The sequence below is a fragment of the Hyla sarda genome, chromosome 2 (assembly GCF_029499605.1).
Source record: "Hyla sarda isolate aHylSar1 chromosome 2, aHylSar1.hap1, whole genome shotgun sequence".
NCBI lineage: Eukaryota > Metazoa > Chordata > Amphibia > Anura > Hylidae > Hyla > Hyla sarda.
The window spans coordinates 445395518-445414263 of record NC_079190.1 but is presented as its reverse complement, the minus strand read 5'-3'; the positions used below and the strand labels follow the sequence as shown (position 1 = coordinate 445414263).

General features: G+C 41.5%; 1 protein-coding gene across 2 annotated transcripts in view; it reads left to right on the top strand.

Annotated features, from left to right (window-relative positions):
• EPHA6 (EPH receptor A6) overlaps window positions 1–18746 on the top strand; it is a 1030110-nt gene that overhangs the window by 492861 nt on the left and 518503 nt on the right. For both annotated transcript variants that reach the window (XM_056559324.1, XM_056559326.1), the window contains exon 4: window positions 4301–4456. In XM_056559324.1, the coding sequence (XP_056415299.1) occupies window positions 4301–4456 (156 nt within the window). The remainder of the gene's footprint in view (window positions 1–4300; window positions 4457–18746) is intronic.

Below are 18746 nucleotides of genomic sequence, written 5' to 3'. Positions count from 1 at the left end.
CTTCCAGTTATCAGCTGCTGTATGCTTTAGAGAAAGTTGTGTAGCTCTTTCCAGTCTGACCCAAGTGCTCTCTGCAGCAGTAAATCCCCATAGCAAATCTTTTCTGCTCTGGACAGTTTCTGAGGTGGCAGCAGAGAGCACTGTGGTCAGACTGGAAAGAACTACACAACTTCCTTTATAGTATACAGCAGCTGATAAGTACTGAAAGGATTGATATTTGAAATAGAAGTTATTTACATATCTGTATAATTTTCTGGCTCCAATTAATCCAAAAAATCCCTCTGGAGTACCCCTTTAATGGGATTGTGTTACAACCCATAACTTACCATGACAGCAAACCAATGCCAATCTCATCCTACTTGGCTTCTTTCAACAGTCAGGTCAAGGTCAAGGCCAGGGACGTAACTTGAGAGGATGCAGAGGTAGCAGTCAAACTTGGCACGGATGCCTGAGGGGCCTCAAAGACCTATATGCCACCTGCCAACTCTTGTCTTATGAATTGCACATGGTAGGTGTGTGCCCTGGAGGGAATTTTGCACTGGGGCCCAGGAGCCTTAAGGTACACCTCTGATCGAGGCAACTTGCAGGTCACAACATGTATTGTGTACATTTTCCACTGTGTTAACATATTTGAACACATTTAAATAATAAACCTCTTCTGACAGAGTATTGCAAAATCATATTCTTTTTTTTCTAAGCTAGTCCTGTGACACTCATGTTGGGATATGTTAAGCCATGAGGAAAGGTAAAGAAGGACCCATCTGTATTATAGATTTGCAGTTCCCTAATATAACCACAACAGTGCCTGCAAAACAAAGCCCCACTTTCACGTTGGTATGGGGTGGAAATCTGAAGTTAAAATGATCGCCTTTTTTACAGTCCCAATATAATCTTGCAGAAATTTTATTGTATGGCTAATAAAGCTATAGACCATAATACTAGGGTAATTAAATTAACATTACTGCTGAGGAATTATTGACAGTAAACGCCATTTCCAGGCCAGCTATTGATCAGATCTGAGCTATTGAGTAGCGGTCTCAATGGGGAGACTTATAGTGAAGTGCTGGGATTTCTGAAGGCTTACTCTCATAGAAACGGTCCATTCCTTGTAAAATGCAATTGGTTTTATTTGCAATAATACAACGGAATGTGCAACATATTCGGGGATTAGCCTTAAAACCATGTAATCCTTCGGGGGGATTCATGATTGTCTTCGAGTAGCAGATATTACTGTGAGAGCTGCTCTTCATTCCTTTCATACAACTAGGATTTCCTAATGGAATCGTATAGGAACATTAACACAAGAGGTACCATAGGCTCGGTGAGTTGCTAAGAGCTCGACTGGGAGGTTTTTACACAAAAATTGCTTTGATAGAGTCTTATGTGTAAATGGAAGTCGTATGCATGTTATTGTTGTTATCAAAATCAATGGAGTAGCAATAGGGGTTGCAGAGTTATAATACAATTGGGGCTTTTAGTGTAGGATAAGAAGAAAATGTTGCAATTTGACCGTAATGTAGTCATGTTATATGGTGTTATCTCCCTAAGGGTGCTCCTTGCGCTCACACAGTACTGTGTGTGCCTTGTTAACATGTAAATTCTGCATCTTTTATATATCATTTATATATGAATACTTACTGTTTAGTACAATCATATGTAAATGATCCCTTAGCAGATGCCTTCTCCAGGGCTTCAAATTGGCATAAACATACCGTGCCTATAGGTATATCCCTCCCTGCAGATGAGTGTATGATACATAGAGGAAAGGAAAACATTTTGTGAACCCCTGCTGATTTATCAAACTGACAAAGAAATGATCAGTTTATTATTTTACTGGCTGGTTTATTTGAATTATTCAAATGTTCATGCTAAACTTTAGACAGGCCTGTACATGTCCTTACTTGAGCAGGGGACCCTCCGGGATTTCAGTCAGTCATGGTGTAGTGTGTGTTTTCTTGGTGACTTTGGTCCCAGTTGCCTTGAGATCATTGATAACATCCTCCCATGTAGTTCTGGGCTGATTACTCACCGTTCCGTTGATCATCCACGAGGTGAGATCATGTATGGACCATTGACCAAGGGAGATTGACTGGTTTTTTGTGTTTCTTCCATTTGCAAATAGTCCCACCTCGGACAGCTCTTTGGTTGTAAGGCTGGGTTCACACCACGTTTTGTTAAATACGGTTCCCGTATACGGCTGGGAGGAGGGAGGCGGGGCTTAATTGTGGCACCCGCACTCAGCCATATTCGGGAACCGTATTTAATGTATGTCTATGAGCCGACCGGAGTGAACCACAGCCTCCGGTCGGCTTCGTTTTCGGCCGTATGCGGTTTCCCGACCGCAGGCAAAAACGTGGTCGACCGCATTTTTGCCTATTATCCTAGCATGGAATCCAGTGGCAGGAACTGATCAAAAATAGCAAGTAAAAATAAACAAACATTGACGTTCTGAACACAGTACCTGCAAGGGCAGTAATAATCAAGGGCAGTCCAAATCTGAGGTCAGGGCAGGTAGCACAGGTGTACGGTCAGAATAGCCAAAGGTCACAATTCAGGGGGTCCAACAGAAGGGTATAGGAGACAGGAACTGGGCACAAGGAAACACTAGCTTAGTCCCTGTTTGCAAGATGGTGCCCATTTTCACCCAGTATTATTGCTATGATTCCTCTAAAATGCTGCAGTGTTTCAGAGGGATTCTACATCATTGTACAGAGAACGCCTGTCCGTGTCTCATGCTGCCCACAGTTCAGGTAACATCAAAACTGGTGACAGGTTCCCTTTATTTTTGCATTGAGAACTATAAAAAAAATGGCATCTTTTAAATGTTTTTACTTCTTTTCTTGTCAAGATTGCGATTTTCAAAGCACCCCTCGGGCAGGTAGGGTGGGAATACATATACTCAATGATTGGATCATATGCAATACTCCTAAAGCCAGAAACTCATGTAAATACAGTTTGTATTGCTTACGGGACACCTTACATTGACAGCTGAAGAATATTCCTTTTCTCCATACACGTATCAGTCAGGGGAACTCTGAATTGACAAGAGAGATGCTTTTTTGGAGATATAAAGGAAAGTAGATCTACTGATCAGTTCCCAGTGGTTGGACCAACACTCATCACACATTGATGCACTAAGCTTTGTCTCTTAAAGGGGTACTCCGGTGGAAACCTTTTTTCTTTTAAATCAACTGGTGGCAGAAAGTTAAACATATTTGTAAATTACTTCTATTAAAAAATCTTAATCCTTCCAGTACTTATTAGCTGCTGAATGCTACAGAGGAAATTCCTTTCTTTTTGGAACACTGATGACATCACGAGCACAGTGCTCTCTGCTGACATCTCTGTCCATTTTAGCAACCATGCATAGCAGATGCATAGCTGATGCATAGCAGATGCATAGCAGATGTATGCTAAGGGCAGCATGGTGGCTCAGTGGTTAGCACTGCTGCCTTGCAATGCTGTGATGACTTGGGTTCAAATCCCATTAAGGACAACAATAAATAAAGTGTTATTATTATTATAATAACGTCAGCAGAGAGAACTGTGCTCGTGATGTCATCAGAGAGCATTCCAAAAAGAAAATAATTTCCTCTGTAGTATTCAGCAGCTAATAAGTACAGGAAGGATTAAGATTTTTTAGTAGAAGTAATTTACAAATATGTTTAACTTCCTGCCATCAGTTGATTTAAAAGAAAAAAGTTTTTCACCGGAGTACCCCTTTAAGGCCCACAAACCCTGTCCAACAATGACATATGTGCCCATTGAGTATAACTTCTTGTGTTACTATTTTTGCTTTAGTTTTTTTAAGAGCTGTCAGAATTGACAGGTTTCTGTGGTTTTGTTTCTTTGGTTTATTAGCCTTGAATGGTTTCTGTTATTCGGATGTCAGACAGTAGTTCCATTATTACACGAGCAGTAGTACATGTTCATGCCTCTGTGCACAATGATAAGGCCTAGCTCTATTACTTGTCCTGTATGTCATGAAAAACACAAGTATATACAGAATGGGGCTATGTAAATCCAATCCCAAATATGAGTTTGCTGGGCCCAATAACAGAATTAAAATTTTAATAATTACCTATTGTCACTGTCAGTCCAGGAAAACCGACGTAATGAAGTTCTGTCTTTGAGGATTTACAATCTAATGCTTTAGTCTGAGTGACTGGCCTGCGGTCAGAGGGAGCTTATACACAGCGTGTACGCGGGAATCCTCACTCTCACAGTTGAATGACAAATGAATTGAGCGGTGAAGGCAAAAGGAAATCATTGACTGGATTGTCTTGTGCTTTCCTTGCAGCATGTCGGCCTGGATTCTACAAGGCGTTTGCTGGAAATATCAAGTGCTCCAAATGTCCTCCGCATAGCTTCACATATGTAGAGGCCACAACGGTCTGCCAGTGTGAAAAAGGCTACTTCCGAGCAGAAAAAGACCCACCGGCCATGGCATGCACAAGTAAGTAATTACTGTATGTATGGTGAAGTTAAAGGCTATGGCCATTTTACAAGCACATTTCTTTTCTCTCTCCAATGGAAGTAAAATAAAAAATATAAAGCAACTTTGCACATAGTCTTACAGTGGACCATGAGAGTGTGTTATCCATAAATAGCTTAAGGGGTCCTAATACCACACCTGTTTACAGTTTATTAATAGTCCTCCTGTTCCTTACATATAAGGCTTTATAATTGGACTGACACGTCAGGGAATCGGTTTGATGGGTGTGAACTTAATTTTAGTAATGGGAGTGATGAGGTGATGGGTGGCATTATACAGTCAGGGTGTGTATTAGATATACACTCCCCTCAAGGTACAACATTCACACACCCCTGACTGTATAATCATGACCACCACCTGATACTTCCATTACTAAAATTGAATTCAAACCCCTATGACTGATTCCCTGAATTGTCAAACAAACTATAAACCTTTATATCTTAGGAACGGGAGGTAATATTTAGAATCTGTAAGAAGGTATATGATCAGGGCACTCACTTGTTCTTTTTAAAGGAAGCCTGCCATCACTTTAATGCTACCTTAAAGGGGTACTCTGCTCCTAGACATCTTATCCCCTATTGAAAGGATAGGGGATAAGATGTCCGATCGCAGGGGTCCCGTCGCTCGGCTGCAGCACCCACCTGTTGCGGCTTCCAGCAGCGCAGGAGGCTCTCATCCTAACCCCTCACGACCACGGTGACTGGAGTTTGTGACGTCACGACTCCGCCCCGTGTTATGTCATGCCCCGCCCCCTCAATGCAAGTCTATGGGAGGGGGCATGATGGCTGTCACACCCCTTCCCATAGAATCGCATTGAGGGGCGGGGCGTGACGTTACACAGTCGTGATGTCACAATCTCACGTCACCATGGTCTGTAGCCGAAGCCTCCAGCATTTCCGGAAGCCGCAACAGTTGGGTGCTGCAGCCGAGATCCCGGGGGTCTCCAGTGGGGAGACCCCCGCGATCTGACATCTTATCCCCTATCCTTTGAATAGGGGATAAGATGTCTAGGTGCGGAGTACCCCTTTAACTACAAGTCATTAGGTTGTGTCCCCAGTGACTTCTCTTTGCCCCACCAGCCTTGATTGATAGATCTCTTGCAATTTAGTTATAAGGAAAGATCTGTCGATCAGGGCCAGAGGGGGAGGCAAAAGCCATGGAATACTGTTCAAATGACTCGTGATTGGGGAGCAAAAAAGGGATTTTTAAAGGTGAAGGTTCCCTTTAATAAAAATAAAGTCCAACCATTTCTATAGCTCCTATATCTATAGCTCCTATACAAACTCATGCATCTTAAGATGCTTTAGGAAAAGAAAAAAAAATAGTTGTGGAGGTGTACATAGTTTTTAAAGAGCATCTGTCACGAGCATCATATCTGGGATTTTCTTCTATTAGCTTATATTGTGGATATGCTGGATTCATTTCTAAAGGTGTGTAATGCTCTAAGGCTATGAGAAAAGATTAGGCTCGGTCTGAAATGCATAAGAACGTTTGTGTTTCTTCTTTGTTTATCTAATATATAGTACCACAATATGTTTCTTCTTCTGTTTGTATTGCTGCATTGTTCTTAACCCCTTAAGGACCGGGGGGTTTTCCGTTTTTGCATTTTCGTTTTTTGCTCCTTGCCTTTAAAAAATCATAACTCTTTTAATTTTGCACCTAAAAATCCATATGATGGCTTATTTTTTGCGCCACCAATTTTACTTTGTAATGACGTCAGTCATTTTGCCCAAAAATCTACGATGAAATGGAAAAAAAATCATTGTGCGACAAAATTGAAAAAAACAAAACGCTGTTTTGTAACTTTTGGGGGCTTCCGTTTCTACGTAGTAAATTTTTCGGTAAAAATGACACCTTATCTTTATTCTGTAGGTCCATACGATTAAAATTATACCCTACTTATATAGGTTTCATTTTGTCGTACTTCTGGAAAAAATCATAACTACATGCAGGAAAATTAATATGTTTAAAATTGTCATTTTCTGACCCCTATAACTTTTTTATTTTTCCGTGTATGGGGCGGTATGAGGGCTAATTTTTTGCGCCGTGATCTGAAGTTTTTAACGGTACCATTTTTGCATTGATAGGACTTATTGATCGCTTTTTATTCATTTTTAAATTATATAAAAAGTGACCAAAAATGCACTATTTTGGACTTTGGATTTTTTTGCGCGCACGCCATTGACCAAGCGGTTTAATTAATGATATTTTTTATAATTCGGACCTTTCCGCATGCGGTGATAACATATATGTTTATTTTTATTTTTATTTGCACTGTGTTTTTTTTTATGGGAAAAGGAAAACTTTTAATAGGGGAGGAGTTAAATGATCTTTATTCACTTTTTTTTCCACTTTTTTTTTGCAGTGTTATAGCTCCCATAGGGACCTATAACACTGCACACACTGATCTTTATCATTGATCACTGGTTTCTCATAGGAAACCAGTGATCGATGATTCTGCCGCATGACTGCTCATGCCTGGATCTCAGGCACTGAGCAGTCATTCGGTGATCGGACAGCGAGGAGGCAGGTAGGGGCCCTCCCGCTGTCCTGTAAGCTGTTCGGGATGCCGCAATTTCGCCGCCGCTATCCCGAACAGCCCACTGAGTTAATCGGCATGGTTTCACTTTCGCTTTTAGCCGCGCGGCTCAGCTCTGAGCGGGCGGCTAAAGGGTTAATAGCGTGCGGCGCTGCGATCGGCGCTGCGCGCTATTAGCGGCGGGTCCCGGCTTCACTATAACGCCGAGCCCGCCGTGATATGATGCGGGGTTACCATGTAACCCCGTGTTATATCAAGGGAGCAGGACCTAGGACGTACCGGTACGTCCTTGGTCCTTAAGGGCTTAAGATGGATTACAATAAAGGACAATTTAATCCTGAATCGCCTGGTCGTCACTTCTAGAATGTTCTAATTGACTGCTTCACCCAAGCCACTGCATGGATGTGTATGTTTCTTATCTACTTAAACATGCCAACAGTACAGTATATAGGTGTGTGCAGCCTAAATAAAGTGTTAGGAAAGACTCTGGTACCTTGCAAAGCCAATAAGCCCCGCTATTTACTATAAGACTGGGGAAGCTACAGAAATAGCTCATCCCTTCAGGCTTAGACATATAGGGTTATGTGAATGATGTGAAAGTATAGGAGAAGGGGGTTGTATGTGAAGTCAAACTGGTATCCAAAAAAGAAGGTTTCCAGAGGTTTCATGGAGAAAGGGGAAATAAAGGGGTACTCCGCTGGAAAACATTTATTTTTAGTGTTTTTTTTAATCAACTGGTGCCAAAAAGTTAAACAGATTTGTAAATTACTTCTATTTAAAAATCTTAATCCTTCAAGTACTTATCAGCTGTTGTATGCTCCACAGGAAGTTATTTTCTTTTGAATTTCCTTTTTGTCTGACCACAGGAACTGTCCAGAACAGGATAGGTTTGCTATGGGGATTGGCTCCTACTCTGGACAGTTCCTAAAATGGACAGAGGTGTCAGCAGAGAGCATTGTGGTCAGACAGAATGGAAATTCAAAAAGAAAAGAACTTCCTGTAGAGCATGTAGCAGCTGATAAGTACTGGAATGATTAAAGGGGTACTCCGGTGAAAAACTTTTTTTTTTTTTTTAAATCAACTGGTGCCAGAAAGTTAAACAGATTTGTAAATTACTTCTATTAAAAAAATCTTAATCCTTCCTGTACTTATTAGCTGCTGAATACTACAGTGGAAATTCTTTTCCGTTTGAAACACAGAGCTCTCTGCTCACATCTCTGTCCATTTTTAGGAACTGTCAAGGGTAAAAGGAAATCCCCATAGCAAACATATGCTGTTCTGGACAGTTCCTAAAATGGAAAGAGATGTCAGCAGAGAGCACTGTGCTCGTGATGTCAGCAGAGAGCTCTGTGTTTCAAAAATATAGGGTATAAGATGTCTAGTACCCCTTTAAGTGGAAATCTAGGGTGAGTTCTCACACTTGACCCCTGTATGTATATATATATATATATATATATATATATATATATATATATATATATATGATCTAGCTGATGACCTACTATTTGGCTATCCCAACAACAATTGCTCCCTTATTATCCTAACTGTGGCCACAAGGAATGTTACTTTTGACTGAAACTTTTGACTGAAAATCAGCACAAGAAACTTAGAAATAGTTGAATCTACTTTTTTTTAACAACTTTGCAGAAGACGATTCAAGAACTTCCATGTACAGATGTGTTTTATTCCTTTTTCTAAGTGGACATGTACTTTAAGCTGCAAAGTTTTGTTCTTCTGAGGAAATCTGCCACTGACTGAAATCAATAGATTATTTTCATTTCAAATACCTTCAGCTCAACACAGCTCCTGATACATTTGCATATATTTTTTTGAGCATGTTCCCTATCTAAGCCGACGGTATTATTAATAGACGTTTTACATTTCTTTAGCATAGCTGATAAAAAGGAACGATAAACGTGAATCTAAGGAAATGACAGCGCCTTATACATAGAAGCTTCAAAGTCAAATAGAAAAGCTGTTATCTAATTAACTACGGTATGGATATTAGATGATTGATGAGGTTCTGTAAGATCTAATACTACAAAAAATACAGCGAGGAAGGAATCACAGGAGGCTTTGGAGATAAGCGTCTACACATGGGTTAGGGGGAACCAGACTTCTTCTGTACGGATCTTCATCTGTGCATAATTCATAAATGATAACAAAGCAATCAGGCCATATTCATAAACAGCCCAGTGACACATTATATTGTAAAATCTGAGGATTAGAATTAATTGTCCCTCTTTGTTCCAAGTTCTAAATCTTACTAAATGATTCACTGGATGTCATTACAGCTTAATATTTGCATGAAATCACAGTTTAGCCAGCATAATTTAATGGCAATTAAAAAGCTATTTAATCGTCATGCAAATTGGCATAAGGGCCCTTCAGTAAAGAGGGTATCTTTTTTTTTGTTTTTTTTTTCAGTATTGCAGTTAAGTGTCTTTTTTTTTTTTCTCTTGGAGGTCCCGTAGTATAATTGATAATATTCCGCTTATTCAAAGAACTTGATTTTTTTTTTTTTTTTTTTTACATTAATATGGTGCTTTAGTAATTAAATGAATAAATACAAGAAATTGACTAAATTGCCCTCCGGGGGTTTTCATTGTATCTGTTCATTATGTTTATTGACTATAGTAAGAACATAAACCACTGGTAACTATAAATCAGATATTAAAGGGAAATTTGAATTTTGCTTTGCATGGAGACTGTAATTGGAAAAGTATTCCTTCAGTACGTTTAGTTCCATGCTGGCCAGTGGAGTACCCTTTTAAAGGGTTACTGGGGAAAAAAATTTTGAGATGTTGCCCAACATGTCAAAAGTTTTGATCGCAATGGGTCACATACTTGAGGCCTGCTGCGATCTCTATTTATAACCATGGAAGTGTTAGGCATCACACTCGACTCCCTGGCCAGATCCAACCTTTTTGATGCCTCGACTTATATATATAGTGAAAAGGTCAGATTTGATTGACAGCTGGGCATGAGGTGCATGCTGCAGCAATTTTTTTAATTTAGAAGTAGCAATCGCATGAGTGATACCCAAGACTGATCAAGACTTTTAACATATCTGGGCCACGTGCCAAATTATTATTTTTTTTGAATAATAGTAACCCTTTAAAAATATGTTTACACAGTTTGGATATGCTACAGATTTTCCATAAAGTATTCACATGTGAAATTGCGTATTGCAGCAAAGTGAATGGGATCAAATTTACACGCTGTATTAAAAAATCTATACATAATGAAGGGGATTTATCACCACCTGTCCAGAGGAAAAGTTGCTGAGTTGCCCATAGCAACCAATCAGTTTGCTGCTTTCATTTTCGAAAAGGCCTCTGAAAAATGAAAGAAGCGATCTGATTGGTTGCTATGGGAAACTCAGCAACTTTTCCTCTGGACAGGTGGTGATAAATCCCCTTCATTATGTATAGATTTTTTAATACAGCGTGTAAATTTGATCCCATTCACTTTTCTCCCCCAATCTGTACATTAATTGACCCATAGTTCAGATTCTGGATCCGCAGCATGGCAATATATCGTGCTGAAATGCTGCAGATTTGGTGGAAAATTTTAACATTGATGTAAATGGGAAAGTCAAAATCTGCAATAAATTTGTCATTGTTGCCGATTTTGCTATGAAAACTCTGCAGATACACACAAAGTCTGCAGATTTTAAATACATTGGCCCAGATTTATCAATTTGCCTGAGACAAAATCTGCTTTGTTTATCACATAACTATTTATTTTGGCATTTAAAAGGGGTATTAACCTTTTATTTATTTTTATTTTTTAAGGGATAAAATGTTACTTTCCTACCCCTCAAATCCCAGGCTGACAATAACTTCCGCTCTACCCCATTTCCCCCCCTAGTTCTGCCTCCTGTCAGTCTTGCCTTAGAAGTGGAGGTCACGTGACTACCACAGCCAATCAGAAGCCTCAATGTTCACGCTCTGTAATCCTGGCCTCACCATGATTGAAGCAATGATGTCAGGAAAACATTTCTGGCTTGCAGGAGCTTTTTGCTTGGGGTGAAGATAGCTCACAGGTCCAATGTAAAAGGTCTGTCTCTGATGAGAAAAACCTCTTACATTTCAATATGCACTTTTTAAAGGGAACCTGTCAAACTGAAAGTGCAGTCCTGTCTACAGGCCTCTTGTTATGGAGCAAAAGAAGCTGAGCAGATTGATATATAGTTATATGGGAAAAGTTCCAGGATAATTTGTTATTTATTCATGCCAATCTCTGCTCATTCTGGGCTAAGTAGTCATGTGGGCGGACCTACTCAGTGATTGGCAGCTCTCTATAAGAACACAGCTTGTTGTCAGTCACTGAGTAGGACCGCCCACATGACTACTTAGCCCAGAATGAGCAGAGAGTTACATGAATAAATGACAAGTTATCCTGGAACTTTTCCCACAAATCTATATATCAATCTGCTCATCTCCTCCTGCTCTATAACATGAGACCTGCAAATAGAACAGCATGTTCGATGTGACAGGATCCTTTTAACACTTTATGTTCCTTGGGGGTTGTGATTCAGGATAATTAAACTGTAACATTGGGCAGGGATTTAGTGAAGCCCTAATCTTGCCTACACCCTCTGTCCATGCCTACTTGCGTACCAGTCCTAAACAACGAGTCCACAACCACGAGGACGTTCCTTATTTACTACGTGCTGGGACAGACAAAGTCAAAATAATAAATTATAAAACAGTAGGAGTCGGAAAACAGCTAGTGGCACACAAACTAGCAGAGATACACTAAGACAAACACACAGTCAAAACAAAGTCAGTCTTAGCCAATATCGGAAACAGGAGATAGCGAAGTGACAATGCAAATATCAGAAGAGATGTCAAGAACCAAGCCAAAAGATCAGAGTACCAAAATAGACAATAGAGATATAGGAGTGCTAGCTTCAGTCAACAGGTAACTTTCACAAGCAAAGCACAAGAGAAAGTGACTTCCTTATATATGAGAGTGTAAGTGAACGGTGAATCCTGATTGAAAGAAGAAACCAGAGTACAGGTGCAGACAGAACCAGTCATCTCATAAGCACTTGTTTCTTGCTGGGGGTCCCAGCAGCAGAACACTCAGTGATCAGCTACCTGTCAGCAGACCCTTAGAACAATATATGATGCTGCTTATACAACATTTTATAGAAAGTTCCTCAGACCTGGGCAAGCACTTTACTCATGAGAAATTCTTCTGCCGTAGTAAGAGATTCATAATAGTATTTTAGAACATTATAGCAGTTTTCTATATTCGTGTAGCTGGAACAACCCTGCTATTACATTCTTGATGAAAAAAAAAAAAAAAAACTCTCAGTTTCAGTGACCGTGGCCTGTCAGAGAGTTAGATAATCGATGTTTTGTTCACAAGAAACAAGACAGCCTAATATAAACATCTGGAAATATCATTATATGGGTTTCATCTGCAGGAGAGCAAATATTTTGACATTTCTGTTGGACAAAGTAAGGTGTTAGCTGCCAAGAAACAGATATTACAGTCAGAAATTCAATTTGTTTGTCCCTTTTCCATCATGAGCTGAATAAACAAGTACACAGTGTTTTAGGATCCATCCCATGCTTGCTGTTTTTTATATTTGTACTGCATCTATAGATTTCTTAAAGCACAGGTTCACCTTCAGTGTTGTTTTATAGTTTACATATTAATGTCATCTATATGAAACATTAATTATCTTAAAATAAACATAAATATGGTATATTGCATTGCTTATCTTCTATTAAGAGGGTAAAGTACCGTATTTTTCGCCATATAAGACGCACTTTTTCTTGGGGGGGAAAAGTTGGTGCGTCTTATACAGCAAATACCTGTCCTATCGTGGCGGTCCCTGCGGCCATCAACGGCCGGGACCCGCGGCTAATACAGGACATCACCAATCGAGGTGATGCCCTGTATTAACCCTTCAGACGCAGCGATCAAAGCTGATCGCCGCTTCTGAAAATAACACTAACCCGGCTGTTCAGTCGGGCTGTTCGGGACCGCCGTGGTGAAATCGCGGCGTCCCGAACAGCTTACAGGACACCGGGAGGGACCTTACCTGCCTCCTCGGTGTCTGCTCTGTGCCGGGATCCCCTGCATGGCTGGCGCTCTCCTTCGTCGTCATCACGTCGTCATGCACGCCGTCCCGTCATCCAATAGGAGCAGCGTGCGTAGCGACGTCATGGTGGCGACGGAGAGCGAGGATACCGGACAGCAGAGACGTTCCGGAGCGACGGGGACACCCCGGGGACGTGGCGACAGCGATGGAGGGCAACATCCAGGGCAGCGTTGACGAGCGGTGACGGGTCCGGAGCGGCAGGGACACGTGAGTACTATACCACTATACCAGTGGTCTTCAACCTGCGGACCTCCAGATGTTGCAAAACGACAACTCGCACCATGCCCGGACAGCCAACGGCTGTCCGGGCATGCTGGGAGTTGTAGTTTTTCAACATCTGAAGGTCCGCAGGTTAAAGATCACTGTCCTATACTTTACATTGTATTTGGTTCAGAATTTTTATTTTCGAGATTTTTATCCTATAAATTAGGTGCGTCTTATATGCCGGAGCGTCTTATATGACGAAAAATACGGTAGTCTCAAGAGTTGTCAGTATGCATCTATTCCTCCTATAATCCCTATACATTTGCATGCAAACTAAATTTCTCCCAGCCCACAAGGGGATCATGTGGTGCTTCAGTGGGCAAGTCAAACCCTACGTGCTTGGTTTAGCCAAATGTGTATTTGTTCTCATTGAGGAGAGAGGAATAAGCTGCCACTAGGCACTACTGGCTTTGGCTTATCTCCCTTAGAGAAATAATATATATACCATATGCCTGATCCTTCTTTCTCTTAACATGATTTGGCAGGGAAGAGTCAGCATAAAATGTGTAGGTTCAGCCTACTTTTTTTTTGTATGGGCACCTTTAGTGCTTAAAGGGTTACTCCGTTGGGAAATCATTTTATTTTATTTTTTTTTCAAATCAACTGGTGCCAGAAAGTTAAACAGAATTGTAAATTACTTCTATTAAAACATCTTAATCCTTCCAGTACGTATCAGCTGCTGTATACTACAGAGGAAGTTGAGCTTTTTGTTGTTGTTCTTTTCAGTCTGACCACAGTGCTCTCTGCTGACACCTTTGCCCATGTCAGGAACTGTCCGGAGCAGGAGAGGTTTGCTATGGGGATTTGCTCCTACTCTGGACAGTTGATGACAGGGACAGAAGTGGCAGCAGAGAGCACTGTGGTAGAACAAAAAAGAACTATAGAACTTCCTGTGTAGTATACTGCAGCTGAAAAGCACTGGAAGGGTTAAGCTTTTTTAATTTTAAATTTAATTTTTAGGGTTTTTAATAGAAGTAATTTACAAATCTGTATAAAGGGGTTGTGCGCTGCCCTGCCTTTCGGAGCTCTGCTCACAGTGTACGGAAGTTCATTACTCCGAACGCTGTGTGCGGGCTTCCGTGTTTGCGGCTGCCGGGCGTGACGTCACGCCCGGCCCCTCGTGACGTCTCGCCCACCCCCTCGTGGCGTCTCGAGGCGGGTGAGACGTCACGAGGGCCCGGCGGCCAGGAACACGGAAGCCCGCACACAGCTTTCGGAGTAATGAACTTCCGGACGCTGTGAGCGGAGCTCCGAAAGGCAGGGCAGCGCACAACCCCTTTAACTTTCTGGCACCAGTTGATTTTAAAACAAAAAACATTTTAAAAAAAACAACTGCTCTGAGCTTCTTTGATGGTAAGATATGAGAAGAAAGCCTTGATTTACCTTTCAGACACAGCACAACAGCACAGACCATCCTCAGCAAGAAGATATGCTTAGCTTGAAGGTACACAGCTCTCACTCTCCTCATTCTCTCAGGCATGTAGCACATGCTAATCCATGCCTCCACTTTCTCTGATCTGTCCTGATTCAGATGTTACTAGAGACAGATTTCTCCTGACAACAGGCAGTGGACAGCAGATTGCTGACAAGCGAGACCTCTGGTGGCCAAGATTTTAGAGCTGTTTTTCTGGGGTAATGAGTCATTTTTGGTAAATTAACTTAATTACAAATATGTTAGGAATTACTCCTGTAGACTTGCCCCCTCCCATAGACTTGCATTGAGGGGGCGCGGTGTGATGTCCCACAGGGGTGGAGTCTTGACTTCACGATACTCTGGCCCCGTAGTCATGAGGCTTCAGACTCAGAGCCTCCAGCACTGGCATGCAGCTCACACAAGTCTGTGCTGCATGAGAGATTGCGGGGGTCTCCAGCGGTGGGACCCCCGCCATCAGACATCTTATCCCCTATCCTTTGCATAGGGGATAAGATGTCTTAGGGCCGGAGTACCCCTTTAACCCCTGAAAGCGAGGAAGCATACATTTATAAGATGATTTGCGCCACGTCTGTGATACAAAAAATTCTTATGACAATCAGCTGGCCACCTGTGATATATACCCTCACGTGAACCATAAAATAAATAAAGAAATATTAACTATATCTATTAAGTTTTACTCTTTTTTCTTTTTCTATTATCTCTACTTTAATCCTTTTTGCTATATAATGATTCTAGAAGGGAAAAAAAAGGTGGCATTTTTCTCACTGCATAATTATTTCATCAACACTTTTAATGTTGCATTTCCCTAGGTTGCTAATTATTATATTGGGTGTAATTAATGAAATCATTTTTAACGCCTCTGATTTGCACAATAAAATGTGTTGTTCTATTTCACATTATGTCATCATTATTAGATACAGTGGAAGTGAAACAGTTGAAGTGCGCCTGTAGATTATAAATACTCTTTTGAAACTTTAAAGTTTTCATTTTATTAAGCATCAGTTTGCGCTTCGGAGCAGCTCTTCTGATCTAGTAACAACAGAAAAAGGGTCCATAGTATGAATCTGCTGCTTATTCGCATTAAAAGGCCTCAGACAAAACCTCAGATTCTTGCGCTATTTTCGTGTTGTCCGTGCTGGCCTCGTAATTTTTCTTGCTGTGCACTTGCAGGGGATATGGCTTGTAGAGGAGCTGGTTGCTGCGCTAAATGTACCATTTGTGCAAGTAATAATTTCTTGCACAAATTTTGGCGCAAATGTACTCCAGTGACCAGCTTGGCATAGGAATCTATTAAGAGTTTGCTGCAAACCAGCAGTGAAAGAGTTAAGTTTCATTATAGTAAACCAGCAAATTTACTGGTTTACTGTAACATCTTGCAGGGCTGAGTGATATGTGCCTGCCCAGTGAAGAAGAAGTTAATTAGCGCTGCTGAGCGCTTGTTAACTCCTCATGGGGTTATACATTATACAGCCACCTATATGGCTGTGCAATGTAAACAGTGAAGAGAGTGATACTTACTATCTCCTCACTGGTCCGATGACATCACTAGGGGTGGGACTACACAAGAAGACTGTAAAATGTATAACTCCTTCCATGCTGGGCCGACCTGTACCTGTGGCTGTCAAGCTGAACCTGGCAATGTTCGAAATCTTGACGAGCTGCAAATCCCCCAAGTTCAGATTGAATTCGGGTTTGGGCGGGCATGGCTTGCTCAACTCTATTCCTGAGTAACAAAGCCTAGGAAGTAATTTATCATTAGCACAGATTTTTGTGCAATGCGGAAGATGCTACGTAAGTGTGTGGTTTTCCCAGTTGCTGCACAAAATTTACTATGTGCAGCACATCATTTCATTTTTTTTTTCTTTTTAGCAAATGATAAACTCAGCGCCTTACCCAGTGCATCATCAAACCATGTCCCCTGCAAGCTTACAGCAAAAATAATTATGAAGCCAGTGGTGGCAACACGAAAATAGCGCAAAATTAGATAACTTTGACTCAAGTCAATGTGCAAAATGAAAAAAAAACACTACGCATGCAATCCCCCATAATGTTTTAATCTGTGAATAGTAAAAATAATGTTTTAAACTGTGAATAAATAGCAGTAAATGCTTTTTTGTATCTGCAATCTCGCTATTATAGTATCATATCGCTAGAGTAAAGACCACACAGTGTGTATAATACTTCTCACTTGAATAGGATGGATGCAGATCCCTTTGATTATCACTTAACAGCCTGGAATTCACGCTTTAGCATGACAAGTTTCCTTTATCACCTTGAATTGTTCTGTGCACAAACGGAATTGAAAGAGAGTTATTACAGTAAACGGGTATACATAATAACAGCTAGTGGCAGCATCTGCTGAAATATTGTGGCTTTAGGGAGCAAATAACTACACTGCAATAATTTTAATAGAGCGGCAAATGCTGATGTTCTCTGCAGGATCATAAGACACAGAGATGTTCTCTTCAATGTGAGTTAAAGTAAATCTAAACTCTAACCCTTGTTTTGTTTGTTATATAATGCTGTAAATGACAAGATACTACATTCTATTGTACATATATGCTATACTTACTTCATTCTATGTACATGCCCTTTTAGCCATAACGGAGGTCCCTTCTGTGTCACAGAACAGCTCATTTTAGTAGCCGTATACACCACATCTTTGAATGTGTCCAATGGTACATACACCAAGACATCAGCAGATACTTTAAAGGTTTACACTGCTGGAAAAAAATTTTATCCCCTATCCAAAGAATAGGGGATAAGATGTTTGATCACAGTGGTCCTGCCACTGGGGACCTCCAAGATATCTGGGCCGGCAGCGGTGGCATCCAGAACACAGAAGCTTGTTCGTGACATCACACCACACCCCCTCCATTCATGTCTATGGGAGGGGGCGTGACGGCTACTATATAGCCGTCACGCCTCCTCCCATAGACATGAATGGAGCGGGTGTGGCGGCTGTTGTTGCCAGTCATCCGGCACGGTGCGGCGTTCACACCATGAACACATGACTGCAGCGGCGATCGCGGGGGGCCCCCACCTTTGGATAGGGGATAAGATGTTTTTCGGTGGAGAACCCCTTTAAAGTGGACCTGTCATTTTAAAAACATCCTTGGTTTTGTTAGAGATTTTGTTTCCCTTACTGCTGTTATTGAGCCCCTAAAAGTCCCCTCCATGGTGCACAACTATTTCTGATTCTCTTCATTTCAGGGGACAGAAACAGAGCTAGTCTTTTTGCAAGTAGTACACACACAGGTACTTTCTTTTCCTTACTTGGCCAATCGCAGCACAGTGCCTACTCTACTATTATGCCATAACAATGCTGGTGAAAGGGCATTGGATTAAACAGGCTGACACTGTGCTGAGAGATTATTTATATATGTTACTGATGCACTGGTTTTGCATGGTTCTTTGTGAACTGAGATCAAAGAAACAGTAACAGAATAGCAAGGAGGGGGTTGCACTGAGCACTGAAAAGTGGCTGCTGCTGAGATTAAGGGGGATCCCTGATTTACATTTTAGGGACAATTAAGTTCCTCTGAAGGAGGCATTAAATACTCAGAGACTGCAGGTACAAAGCCCAGACTCTCCCCCTCTCACTTTTTCCTGCACATAGCAACAGTTAAAGGTGTACTCCGCTGCTCAGTGTTTGGATCAAACTGTTCCGAATGCTGGAGCCGGCGCCGGAAGCTCGTGAGGCCCCCATGACATCACACCCCACCCCCTCAATGCAAGTCTATGGGAGGGGGCGTGATGCTCATAAGGGGGCGGGGCTATGACCTCACGAGCTCCCGGCGTTGGCTCCAGCATTCAGAACAGGTTGTTCCAAACGCTGAGCAGTGGAGTACCCCTTTAAGACAACACTCCCCAGCCCCCCCCCCCCCCC